The sequence below is a fragment of the Phoenix dactylifera genome, chromosome 12, assembly GCF_051530095.1.
Source record: "Phoenix dactylifera cultivar Ajwa chromosome 12, Ajwa_hap1_PhDact_Kaust_v1.1, whole genome shotgun sequence".
NCBI classification, from domain to species: domain Eukaryota; kingdom Viridiplantae; phylum Streptophyta; class Magnoliopsida; order Arecales; family Arecaceae; genus Phoenix; species Phoenix dactylifera.
The window spans coordinates 27,133,502-27,147,091 of record NC_143201.1 but is presented as its reverse complement, the minus strand read 5'-3'; the positions used below and the strand labels follow the sequence as shown (position 1 = coordinate 27,147,091).

At 39.9% G+C, this 13,590-nt stretch overlaps 1 protein-coding gene and 1 pseudogene across 2 annotated transcripts; both read right to left on the bottom strand.

Moving 5' to 3' along the window:
- Positions 1-2,383: 2,383 nt before the first annotated feature.
- Positions 2,384-6,446, bottom strand: LOC103715405 (CBL-interacting protein kinase 5). The gene has a single exon (XM_008803388.5). It carries the CDS (start codon positions 4,024-4,026, stop codon positions 2,575-2,577), a length of 1,452 nt encoding a protein of 483 aa, XP_008801610.5. The 5' UTR covers positions 4,027-6,446; the 3' UTR covers positions 2,384-2,574.
- A 139-nt stretch (positions 6,447-6,585) lies between these two features.
- LOC103719134 (protein MALE DISCOVERER 2-like) lies at positions 6,586-11,985 on the bottom strand (annotated as a pseudogene). The gene is made up of 8 exons (XR_016398135.1): positions 11,759-11,985; positions 10,844-10,908; positions 10,280-10,744; positions 7,835-8,013; positions 7,586-7,718; positions 7,348-7,501; positions 7,096-7,276; positions 6,586-6,910 (listed from the first exon to the last, which is right to left on the bottom strand). The product of XR_016398135.1 is annotated as a protein MALE DISCOVERER 2-like (transcript).
- Positions 11,986-13,590: the final 1,605 nt, after the last annotated feature.

Genomic DNA, 13,590 nt, shown 5'->3' with positions numbered 1-13,590 from the left:
CTTGCCTAAAATAATAACATTTTATACTTTTTTCATCTACACTAGAACTCTTCTTCTCCATGTCACATCATTCATATTAGTTTTTGGAAAAGTTAGCTGATGTACAATTCACTTCCTGAGCGCATAGAGTTTGAGTTTTCTTCTTAATGTGAAACATGCGATTGATTGGTTATGTAACTTAAAAAAGCTTCAATTCGTTTGCCATCTAGCAGTGTAAGTGGCATTATTACAGTAAGCAAGATCCTTCATGGCTGCATAAAATTTTTATGTTATTTTCTTTTTCTTTTAGGTTATTCCAAAGGCAATCTTCTTCATAATAGGTTCATCTTAAAGTGAACTTTAGCAGGTCCAATTTTGTGACTGCAATCTACAAGCATCCTTCCGTGATTCCATCTATCGGATCTGTTTTGGTGCTTCTTGCTTCACCGTTCTTGAAAGTAATTTTCTTCATAATAACAGGGCAATTATTTTGGTACTTCTTGCTGCTTCTGTTAACATAGATCCAACAGAAGTGGTGAAGGAACTTTTAGAGATTGGTGTTTATTAACAAAGTTTATAATTCATCCAATTATTTTTTTAAAAGAAAAAAAAAACAATGCTACATTGTGAAATTTGAAACTAATGAGTGAAACTGTTGTTTACGATAAGACCTTTCAAAAATTTTGATCAACAAAGACTACTTCAATTATTTTAAATCATCTCTAATTTCAAGATGCACTCATAGAAGTAAGATATATTGTAGACTCTAAATGAAAAATTGGAATTGTAATCTATTGATTCAAAGGTTTGTTAGGAAGATGTTCATCTTGTTGAAGATGATTTACTGAGAGCTAGAGTCCTTGAGGAGCACATAAACCTTTTTTGCTTCTGTATGTTATCTCTTAAATTTTCTTGGTTCTATTCATATTCTTGCTACTATCAAGGAGATTCAAAAGTCCTTTGGAAATGCTGCGAGATCGTGCAGTCCTTACTGCTGCTTCTCTTGTTATCGTCATGATAGAAAACAAGAAAATGAAGAAAGGTTGATAATGCTAGTGGGCATATATACCTTGACTCTCCTTTGGATATGCTTTGATTTATGATGAGCAGCATTATTGGAGATAAATTTCAGTCAGATAGGTGGTGTAGAGTTGCCTTTTCCCCATTAACTTTATTACTCATTTGCCAAGATAGCAACGAAATTAAATTCCAAGGTGGAGAATAATGTTTTATGCGATAATGGGTGGGACTGTTGACTCCCTGTACAAACCTTTGATGCTCCTGAAATTCAGGTATTCTCTTCTGATTTCATCGGCATTGATTGGGGAAGGGAGGACTCATGCTGGTTGGGCTGAAGATGATTGCTGGCCAATGAAGGCCTTCTATATGTTATGTGCTATGTGACTGGGGCAGTTAATATTTGTTTGCCTTGTTCCTTCTACTGGATTTCTTTCTGTAATAACTAAGCCATTTTGCGAGGGGGCAAAGTTTCAGCCTCTGATGCAAACCGGGGTGCTGAGACAGTGAATCATTGTTGCATCTTGATGTGGTGAAGCTTGGGCACTTCTATCGTAACTTTTATGGTACTACCTCTTGCAGTCATTCACCTGTTCTAAGGCTACAGAATGTTTGCTCTTTTTGCTTCTTTTCAATTCTTTAGGAGGTATAATTCAAATAAATGATTTTATGATGAGGAAGAGTTTCCTTGTAGGCTACTAAAGATGCAACATCATTTATGTTGGTTCTGATATGATCTGCAACTCAGCATCGACTGAACTAGATTGTTAGGTAAAATATTGATTAGACGTATTTTTCTATCCGAGAAGAATCAAACAAAGCGACAGAATGCAGAGTTGATGTAAAAGTTGAAATCTATTTTTCGAAAAATTTTAACTTTTTTCAGTTTGTTTCTAATGCCTATTTTAGAAAAGAAAGTTCTACTATAATTAGGAAGAAAAATTCAATCCGAATTATGTGAGGACAAATTTCATGTAGATGATGTGTACCTTATTTTTTATTAATTGATTAAATAAAAGGTTTTTTTTTGAAAAATTCGAGTTGAGTAATTTAAAGTGAATATTTCTTCTTCCTACGCAAATCTATCATATTTCTACCTTTCCGCCAAGCATGGAGGAACCAAGGAATAACTACATGTTGGACGCTCTGGGAGGAAAAGAACGGCAGGGTTTTTTCACTTGGAAGCTTACTCACCCACACATGGTCGAGCACCAGCCTCTTCAACTACACATGAAAATGGAAAACAGGCATCACGGAGTTGATTACTTCCATTACATAGACGAGGGCGGAAAGGCAGAGGAGAAAACAACGAAGAGGGCGGCTGCTGGAAGCCGGAGAAATACCATTTACACCTAAATGAAAATAGGGTGGGTACCCACCCCCTCCCTTTTCATCACAAAAAAAAAAACTCTATTGCTTACGAAGTGCAGGTTAAAGGAACAAAAAAAAAAAAAAAAGGTAGTAGAGTATATTGCTCCAATGAGCAAAACCTATGATATCCTTGGAATACTATAATAAAATAAAAACAGAAGCTTGAAACATCAGGATGATGGACCCACAAGATGGGAAGATCATCTGTCAAGGTTGAGGCTGAGGTGGTGGCGCCAGAGGCAGCACTGGGAGCTGTTGCTGATCCCCTCCTTGCCAAGTCCAAATAATATCCCTCAGCGAAGGCCTAAGGTCTTGGTTGCAGAACTTGTGGTACTCCAATGTATCTCCAGCCAATTTCTTCATCTCCACAACATAAAATGAGGGTGTGACCTCGAAAATCTCCACATCAATGGCCAGCTGCCCCTTTCTTCCTTCTTTGCTCCCTTGCAACTTCAGAATCCCATCCTTCTTCTTCACCTTGAACCGCTCCTTCTCGGCAATCTCCTCCAGCTTAGACACTATTGTAGATGTCGGCTTCTGGGTTGTAAACCTAGTTTCCGGCTTCTGTCTTCTCTCCCTCTCAAACAGGCCTGAAAGATCAAATCCCGGGGATAGAGAGATGATGTCGAATGCATTCAAACTAGTAGGTCTCATGGTCTGAGATCCTTCAGCTCTTATGTCGCCCTCGTCATCTTCGCAGTTAGTCCTGAAAGCTTCACGCACATCTGTGAGGTTGGCCGAGCAATCTACCGGCGGATATGTTACTGTCGGTTTGAATCCCTTCTTAAACCAGGGATCCTCTACCACCTTCTCAATAGTGAGCCTTGTGCTGGGGCTGGGGTCTAGGATTCTTATTAGAAGCCTACGAACATCAGCAGAAAACCACTGAGGGCACTTGAATTCTCCTCTGCTAATCTTCCTATACATCTCCATCAGATTGGAGTCGTGGAATGGTAGGTAGCCTGCCAGTAGAACAAAGAGGATGACCCCACAAGACCATATATCGGCCTTGGCCCCGTCATACCCCTTCTTGCTGATGATCTCTGGGGCGACGTAGGCTGGCGTGCCGCACGTTGTGTGGAGCAGCCCGTCTGGCCTGTGAGAGTCTCTGAGGGCGCTCAAACCGAAGTCTGACACCTTAAGATTGCTATTGTCGTCGAGGAGGAGGTTCTCCGGCTTGAGGTCCCGGTGGTAGACTCCCCGGCTGTGGCAGAAGTCCACGGCCCCTATGAGCTGCTGGAAATACTTCCTGGCGGCATCCTCCTTGAGCCTCCCCTTGGCCACCTTGTTGAAGAGCTCGCCACCTTTGACGTACTCCATGACGAAGTAGATCTTGGTCTTGCTGGCCATGACTTCATAGAGCTGGACAATGTTGGGGTGGCGGACGAGGCGCATGACGGCGATCTCCCGCTTGATCTGGTCGATCATGCCAACTCGCAGGGCCTTCTCCTTGCTGATGATCTTAATGGCCACACTCTGGCCAGAGGTGATGTTCCTTGCATGGTAGACCTTTGCGAAGGTCCCCTGCCCCACCATCCTCCCAAGCTCGTACCGGTGCATCAGGATTGACCCTTTCTTCTCCATCTCTTGGTCGCCTTTCGCTGAGGAATTGCCTTGATCACATAACAAGGTGATCAGCTTGGGAGATTCTGAATGCATCTCTCTGCATCTCTCCTTCTCTTGAAGGACATGGCATGACGGAGAGAAGGGCAATTGGAGGAACCAAACACCTTGCCCTTTGGCAGGTTTGATGGGATCCTCCAAGGAGGAGGGGGGAGAGAGAGAGAGAGAGAGAGAGAGAGAGAGAGGTTGGGTTGGGGTGGTTTGGTGTCTCTGGTTGTTTATCTGAGTATGAGGCCATAAACTCCTGAGCTCCTTCCCAGCCGGTATGGAGAAATCGCTTGGCTAAAGATAGACCGACCCTGAGACGGGTGAGGAATTTTGTGTCTTATTCTCCGGACATAGGCTGTGGATGTTATGAAGGTGCTATCTTTGGTACGTCACGGCTCATGAGCGATAGTTGTATCGAAACTATGGCTCGTGAGCCTTAGATGCAACGAGAGCTTTGCAAGGAGAAATCCGCGCAAACTCGTTGAGATCTAACCAGCCTCGAGCGTGCACGACAAGAAGTGCTTCCATTTATATGGCTGTTAACCACGTTGGTGGCTGAACCTCAAACTACTAGCCTACTAGGAGTATATGTTATAAATTATCGTGCATTATTCTGAGGACATTATTGTTCCTTTTTTTTTTGTTCCTATATCTTGAAAGCTACATTTTTTTGGTGCTATCACCACATGAATATTTTAGTTCTCCCTCATTATATCCTGAGGACAATATTGTTCCTTTTCCTATGTTCTTATATCTGAAAGCTATATATTTTTGGTGCTATTCCCACATGAATATTTTAGTTCTCCCTCATTATATCCTGTGGACATTATTGTTTCTTTTCCTATGTTCTTATATCTTGAAAGCTATTAGTTCCCCCTCACTCGAAAAACAAACAAAATCATGGAAACTATAACAGATGCATGACAAATAAGACTTATCTCAGGCCACACATGAGAAAACTTGATGGGAGTAGGATATCGTGGTCGTTTAGACCCACGTTACTAACCTTTTGCGTGGGGATATTTCCTGCCACCAGCTAGAGGAGGGACAGTTCAAAGAGCTTACTGCAAGCAAGGATGGTCCCTTAACGAGATATTTCTGGAAGGCTTTTTGTCTTCTCTTCATTATTTAGAGGGCTATCGATTTTTCTCGGTGAATCCAGTAATAGATATCCTCTTTAGGTTGCTATCAATCATCGTATCCATTCAAAATCCAACATGTCATGAACAAGATAGAATCTTTTGCAGTGGGCCTCTGAATTGTGGACAAAGGTTATGGAATTTTGGCTTTGCTGTGGGGCGTAACGAGGCCTAAACGAGCACTTCAGCAGTGTCACATCAACGTAGTGTGGGCCTCCTAAGAAAATTGGGTGGACTGGTGACGGCACTGAAACATCTAAATAGACTAGATGATTTGTGGCGCAGAAGAAGGTTGGCCGAGTAAAATGGCACGGCACCACTACAGGGCTTGGAAGCTCTTCCAGATTCTTGTGGTCTTGGAAGAAAAGAAATTGGTGGATGGAAGGATGCCTATTGGAGTTGTGGGGTATACATCAAGCGGCCAAGGCAAGAGGGGCTTCGACTAGTATATATGAAGTTGTGACTTCGACCAGCATCGCTCGTATAGCCGAGAATATTAAGACCAATCCAGATCCAAGCGTAATTTGTCAGCAAGGATTTAGGTAGCAACTCAGTCTATTCTGTCATCTAGATGGACTTCCTACCACTAGATATCATGCATCTGAATAGAGGCCAGTAGTTCTTTCGTAAGAAGAAATCAAATTAATTTTTGAGGTTACTACCTATATGCACGTATAATTGTAGAATTTGAGGGAAGTGAGTTCTAGTTTCATGTATCTGGAAAGGCTTTTTGAAGTGTTTGACATAACAATAGTCTTAGGTCTACAACCATCATTCTTGAAATGATGTCGTTATCAACTTTGGTCGGCATGGTGGTAAAATTCTAACTATGATCATACCCAAATTTTGAAGAATAGCTTACATTCTTTCCTCCTGTCCAGTTTCATTTTCTAAACATGTTCAATAGCCAAATAATGGAAGTGGGCCGACTTTCATAGAATGGTTTTTCGTTGAATAGTAGTAAGTTTTCAAAAAAGACATTTTCAGTGGGTCGACTAAGTACAGCTTTCGATCGAGTACCAAAATATAAATCGAGAGCTCTGTCAGCAACCCAAAGTACTCGGCTAGTAAGCTGAAGTTGTACTTAGTCAGCCAACCAAATTGTACTTGATCAGCAAGCCGAAGTTATACTTGATCGGTAGATTCAAGCACTTGGCCAATAGGACGAAAAATACGGCCAGCAAGTTAAGTGGTACTAAAAGGATTGAGAATTCTACAAAATTTGCAATAAATATGTTGTAGAAAGACCTCAAATCCAAGCACTCGTACTTCTCACATCCCAGTCCCTCTCAAAGTTCCTGTAAGTTGGGAGATTAAATAAACCACGCATGACCCCGTGGATCACACGTCATTGATATTGCCAGTGGGGAGGAAAAAGAACAGGAGAGAGAGAGAAATCTGCTGGACGGGATATGGAAGAGAATGGGTGGTACAGTGAAATCAGTATAGGAGAAGAAGCAACCGCATGCACAAATATTTTGCATTAATTCTACAAAGGGGAATACAATGGGGGTAACCAGTCAAAATTTTTCTTTTAACTTGCTTCCACGGAGAGGATCTCAAGCTCTGCCCACCAACGAGGAGAAAGTCTTGGTGTTGCTGCATCAGGTGAGATCGCTAGCACTTAACCGAGCAGTTATCTCCTTCATATTTGGCCTGTGCTTTGGATCTGGATGAATGTATTCTCGAATTACCTCGCATACAATATCTAAGTCATTGTCTTTGAAGTTCCTCAATACGGGATCAATCAGATGCCTAAAGTTATGCTTATCATTCAAATACTCCATGGCCCGTCAATTTAGCAAATTAGATAAACCAGTAGCAAGAATATGTTTAACAATGTTCAAGAAAATAAACCTGCATCGCTTTTACAGATTTTTGAGAAAAATGTGACTACCAAATTTCTAGCATCAACAGAAACTTTTGCATGCAAGCAGACAAATACAAGAAATAGCCACACAAATGGTTGTATTTCTTATGCTATTGTCTGCGAGGATGTAAAAGCAGGTCTTACCCAATTCAGGAGGGAACCTTGTTCTTCAGAATATGGAAGTTTTCCAGAAATGATTTCCAATGTAAGTAATCCAAAACTGTAAACATTGGTCCAAGGATCACTGAAAGGTGATTCAGAATTCTTTCCACATACTGAGATCGGCAATCTGTAGAGGATTATCAATTTTCGTACAAAGAGTGTGGAAGAAAAGTAGTACACAGAGAGACATGAACATACCTCGGCAGCATAATCATCCATCATAAAGATACAATTTGAATGCAGATCAGAGAATGCCACGGGCGGGTCAAGCTCATGGTGCATGTACTGAAGTTAGCTATTCCCATAATAATCCTCATTCTCGCACCCCAGTCAAGAGGTTCAAATACTTTGACTGCAAAGCCAGAAAACGTCAATATGTTCTTTGCATTTGTAATCCTCTCAAAATCCAATTAAATCATCAGATCAGGATTCCTACCACGAAGATGATCAAATAGAGTCCCATTAGGAGCATATTCAAACACCATCATCCTCATAAAGGGTTCATCTTCCTTGCAGTAACCAATAAGATTGACGAAGTTTTTATGATTCACTCGTGATAATGTGTCTATCTACACAATATGAATAAAGGAAATATATATATATATATAGCTGAGATACGCCAACATAAATTACGTTCAAAATGCATAAAATAACAAGGACAAAGAATCAAAAACCTTCTTCCAACATGCATTTCTGAACGTCTTGACCAATCTTTGATAGATGCAATTTTGGTAGAAATAACAGCAATCTCAACTCCACTTGATAACGTCCCTTTAAACATAGTGCAATCTGGATAAGAATTTAAAATGTTGCTGAAGTCCTCACGAGCAGCTTCCAGTTCTGATCATTGTAATTTTGGTACCCCTGAAGATATGCAAATAAAGTGAAATATTCACATTTTATAAAGTTATATACTTACATGATGAAAAGCTATATTTAAATTAAGAAACTTATTATTTGATATAGCTGAATGTTTATACTGCACTTCCTCTCAAAAATGTTTGACATTGCAAGAACAAGCATAAATTATGGAACCTCCAGTTGGTGACAAAAACTCAGAATGTTGAAAGTTGAAGCTGTAAGCTTTAAAACCAGCATACTCATAATAAAAAGGCTTGCTATAAACGTCATCTGTGTCATGTAACTATGTCATGCTTATTATTAATTTTGCAACAGTAACTGAATATAAGAGGAATAAACGAAAAATAAGAATGGAAATTGTGGACTGCTGACTGACTCTTTCTTCAGTATATCTCTGGTAAATGCTCCAGTCTTAATATACTGCTACGGGGCCTAACAAGCCACGAAAGTCAATGGCAAGAAGGTCTTCGATATTACTTTTGAACATGGTAGTTACTGCTAAAATTACACTCTTACAATGTTACTGTGTGCAATGCCTGCACTCATCAAGTACTAACTTTTTACACTATAGGAAAAATGTACAAGGGTTGATATGCTTAGCAAGATTGACAAGTCAACAAAGCCAGTTGGTAAGATCATATGATGCATCAAGTCTGAGTGCTGTTGTATAGTCATCGGTATAACATGTTCACCTTGAGTTTATATGACCAAGCCATTTTCACTGACAACTCAAGCTCAACTGAGCTTCATATTTAAAAAGAAATTGCTCTCAACATCAAGAATGGTTCTTCTGTAAATGCCTTCTAAAGCAACATTTTCTCGTTAAGTGAATATTTTGGTCGTCTATACTCTTTCTTTTCTTTCTTTTCTTTGATTTAAAGATGGGAACCCATCACCAACTCATTTAGACAATGAAAATTTTGTACATCACAAGGACATAGAAGACCGAGGTTAGCAATCTATGTTCTTGGATCTTCTGAGTGGGCGATTTCCACAAGTCTCCTTGTAGTGAAGCACTACTCAGAAATTTCACCAACCTAAATGACTCAAGTGACTTCTGATAAATGATGTAGCTATGTCTTAATATGAAGAGTCACGTTGGGTGGGGTGGGGTCCAAAATCTCCCACTTGACATAGTTCATATCATATGCAGCACTAACCAATTATTTGATACCAACATTATAGAATCACTTGTGACATTCAGTCCAGATATTACATCATACCTACATCACAACATCACTTTCTCCTTTCATTTTACACTTTATCCAATTCCATACCTCTGCAGCACCATCTCTCACTTCTTGCTTCTATATTTATGCACAAAACTCTTGCTACAGCTCCATGCCAATGTCGATGGATTGGGCAGGCAACCTTTTGGTTAGATGCTATATGACGGATGTATGTTCCTTTAGGAGCATTGTTTGTGATTATAAACCCCGAAAAATGAGAAGGACCCAGTTTAAAAACCTTTCTGGGAGAGAAACTTCATTTTTCTTAGAAGTTGAAAGGGTAAAAATCATGATATTGTCTCTCCTGCCAAAATTAAGGTTGAGCATCACGCAATGACAAGGATACTTCACAAGGTAATTTGGCTATAGATGTCTTCATCATATGGGTGTCAGCGTCACTAAACTCTGCCACTTTGTTGCGATAAATGGTATGTTTTATAGGTTCCCAATTTCATTATTCAACAAGTGGTAAAGTAAAACTTAAATTGATGTCGACTCTCCGCATAGCTTCTATCATTGGAAGATCAAATTGCTGAATTTCTCAAATAGTTTTCAAGGAATTAAACAACCCATTGTCTCCAGCAGTTACCAATCCTCTCCATGAAGTCCCAAACCTGACATAAGTTTTGAGTAACCAAAGGTAGCACCATCAAGTTCATTCCATGTCTCCATGTCTCCATATCTCTCTCTACAATGTCTTGTTAACCAATCTGTTTTGCCTTATCTATCTCTGCAGCAATGTAAAGCCATTCCAGTTGTGTGTGGAATGTCATGAATTGATAATTTCAGTCGCCTACAACTGCAACCTCAGGCTCCATTAATAAGAACAGATCACCATTTGCATTTACTTCTCTTGATTGTTAGGTTCTCATTCAGCTGCTACCAAAATGTGTCTAATATAAATAATAATCTTATTTTTAATACCTGGATATATGAAGAAATATGGGATCTTTTTTCCATTTTCTATTTAATGTAATAGCATGTCGAACATTCAATCAGAATATTGTCTTAAAAAATGGAATCAGATAATAAAGACTCACCTGTAATGAGTGCCTTTTGCAACTGACCACTTAGTTCAGTCTTCCAAGGAGCTTTTTTGTCCCCTCCCTGGATGTGGCGCATGACAGTGCTTCCAGTAATAGTAAGAAGTAAAACAAGCCCTGGAAGTACAAGAACAAGTGCCCACTTTCTTATTATTCCACTTAGTGCAGAGTCATTGTCCTATGTATTGCTTTCTTTTGGAGGCGTGCCTTTGGGATGAGGTAAAATAGAAGCAGGAGGTACATTTCTCTGCTGAATAAATGCTGCAAGTAGGTCCTTGCCACTCCCATTATTTGGAACTGCCTGAAATGAGCCACTTCCAGTAGATGGAACGTCAACAGCTTCTTGAGGAATGACACCTTTTAACGGAGCAGCAGGGAGATTGTGAGCATCCTGAAGTAGCTTACGATGAACAGAATTTACAATGTGCCATACATTTTCCACAAGATATTGCTCAGTGAAACCTGCAGCAGATGGAAGAATATAATGTTAGAAGGCATATATAGCATGTTTGGTTATGGCCATGAAGCTTATCTTTACCAGTAAAAAGGATCTACACTCACTTGGTAAGTTCATGCCATGTTTCTCTCCATGGCTATGTGCAGGGGAGCCCCTTCTGAACTTGATCCTGTAAAATAGGAGGCTTCCTTTGTTGAAACATTTGAAAGAAATTGAGAGAGTATACAGAGAAAGATCCAGATAGTTTCATAAAAAGGCAAGATGTCAACTACCACTACAAAAAACAAGATGTCAAGAAAACATATTAGTATTCTTTTGAGTGGCATCATAAAGGTGTTATCTTTTCAGTTGTTGCAGACCACTATGCCAGAAGCTGAGATATTCATGTATCAGTAAATGTTCAAAGTAGCAATTCTATGAATACTAGTTTGATCTACAAAAGAATACTGCAGAAAGGAGCTATATGCAGATAGAAGAAATTCAGATCTCAATGTGCATGTGCTTGTGTATGTTTGTGAATATGCACGCATGCATGCAGATGGAAACATATAATTGATGCTTTATTGTAGAAGTGAAAGTAGTTCTGGGATGAAACAAACATATAGAGAATTTCAATCATGATATTTGCAATTCCCAATCACATAAAGCACAAACAATCAGCCTGTTCTACTCTTCATGGATACAATATTCAATTCAACAATTAGTAGCCTTTTAAGGATTGCCAATTCATTATGGCATCATTTCTTGATAGTCAGAAAAGAACTGGATTTGTACTCCTGCTGCTATCAATTATCAATAGCAAACATGAGCGATGTGCCTTTTTAATTAGTCCTTAGCCCTAACACATCGAGGATCGCATGTTCTCTAGCTCCAACAAAGCAAGAGTATCAATGTCAACCAAGTGAAATAGCAAATATTTCGAGAATACCAAGTGAAAGGGATAGAAATCACGACAAGAACGACAAAAGGTTTTTCAAAGTTTATGGGCCAAAAGGGGAAAAAGAGGACAATGAACTTACAAAATCTCTACTTTGCCGTCCGTGCAATGGACGCCTGACCACTTGCACGGGTCGCAGTCCGAAGGATCCCAATTTTCAAGGGCGCCATTAGAATCAACCTGGACTTTCGAGCAGAACTCCAACAAAGCCAATCCTTCAATTCCAACCACATTACGAACACTAGGAGACAAAGATTGCATTAGCGTCAGTGATAGAAAGTATATTTATAAAGAAATTGAAGAAAACTTATAAACCTTCGAGATTAAGCGACAGGCATTCATCACTATGCAGGCGAAGCATCACGACAACCCACATGACCTTGTAAAGCTGTGGCTCAGAAAGATTCCATTCTTCCTCCCATTTCTCTCAATGCCGAAGGCTGCGGCAACGACGACCCCCTGGAACGTCGAGACTCAACGTAATAGCCAGATTCTCCTCTCACAGCAATGCACGTTTCCCTTCTCGGTTCCTAGGCCCGAAGCCGACGAGGGAATCGCGCCGTGCAACAACAAGCTGTACCCAAAATTTTCTCCTATCTACGTAGAAATCTCTTGGGCAATCCATGGAGTGACTTTCAGATTTCTGTCCCTCGTCTTTTATAATATATATAGAAAGGCTTAGGATTTAACTTGGTCCTTCAGGAAGAAGGGGAAATGATTGTTTTAGGAAGAAATAATTCGAAGGAGACTTTGAGTGGTGCAAGGTATCTGATGAAATGCCGGAGAGAAAGGAGGGTGAGGGGATCATGAGGCGAACGTGGTTGGGGGTTGGCAGGGTTGGGAGTGAAAGAAAAAAGAGAGCACAGTGGGGATTGCCCTTTTTTTCCTCTCTTCTCTGCACTTTTTACCGAAGTTGCTCGACGGATTTCATAAACCTATGCCTCCCCCCCCCCCCCCTCCTCTCGGTGTCCCGGTTCTTGTTTTCTCTCTCCAGCCCCAACCCCCTATCCGATCCCCATCTTTTCCTCATTTTTCTTTTTTTTTCCGGTCCTCATTATTGTTTTTAAGTTTTCAAAACTGAGATAAGATTTCAGTTATTTTATCAATTATTTTTTATTTTATTTTTGCTGGCCGCGACGAGCAGCTGGCTGGCTGGTGACGGCCATTATCACGATGGTAGTTCAACTAAAATATTTTTATTTAATTTTGCTAAATTTCTGATGATATAATATACTACTGTTCAAGAACTGTTTTTTTTTTTTTTTGGTGGAAAGAAAGCAGCATTCTAATAGAAAGCTAAATTGAACAAAAAAAATAGAAGCTAAACTTAACTCCTAACTATTGAGGTGCAACATCCTCTTCATTGTATTATCTATTATTTTATCTACTTTTTCTCACCGACTGGCGGCTAATATTTATTTATATATATATATATATATATATATATATATTGACTCGCATGTATACTTTTCTTGTAAATTTGGTGGCTCAGCCTCCCTTTTCCTTTAAAAAAACAACTGGTCGCCGGCAGCGGCGAGAAATGGGATTCACACGAGACCTGGTGGGGAGGAGTTTGACTGGAGACCCGTGGGCCCTACGCAACCATCGGGACCGGACCCATAAACGCCACTCCATCTCCCCGCCACACCCCCCCCCCCCCCCCCCCCCCCCCCGTGGGGCCGATCTCATCGTGCGTGGCACGTCCATACCATCCTTTCTCTTTTGGGGTTAGTTATACATACCAGATATTCAAACATATATATATATATATATATATAATATTAAAAATAAATTAATAAAAATAAAAAAGTGAACGATAAAGAAAATAAATATGTGAATCGGAAAAAAAAAGCATCCATATTTTTTAAAAAAATGAAAAAAAAAATCTGATGAGTTAGGAATATGGATAGAGAT

What these genes read in the sequence shown, in the direction of transcription:
- LOC103715405 (XM_008803388.5), bottom strand. Translation starts at nt 4,026, where the DNA reads ATGCATTCAGAATCTCCCAAGCTGATCACCTTGTTATGTGATCAAGGC.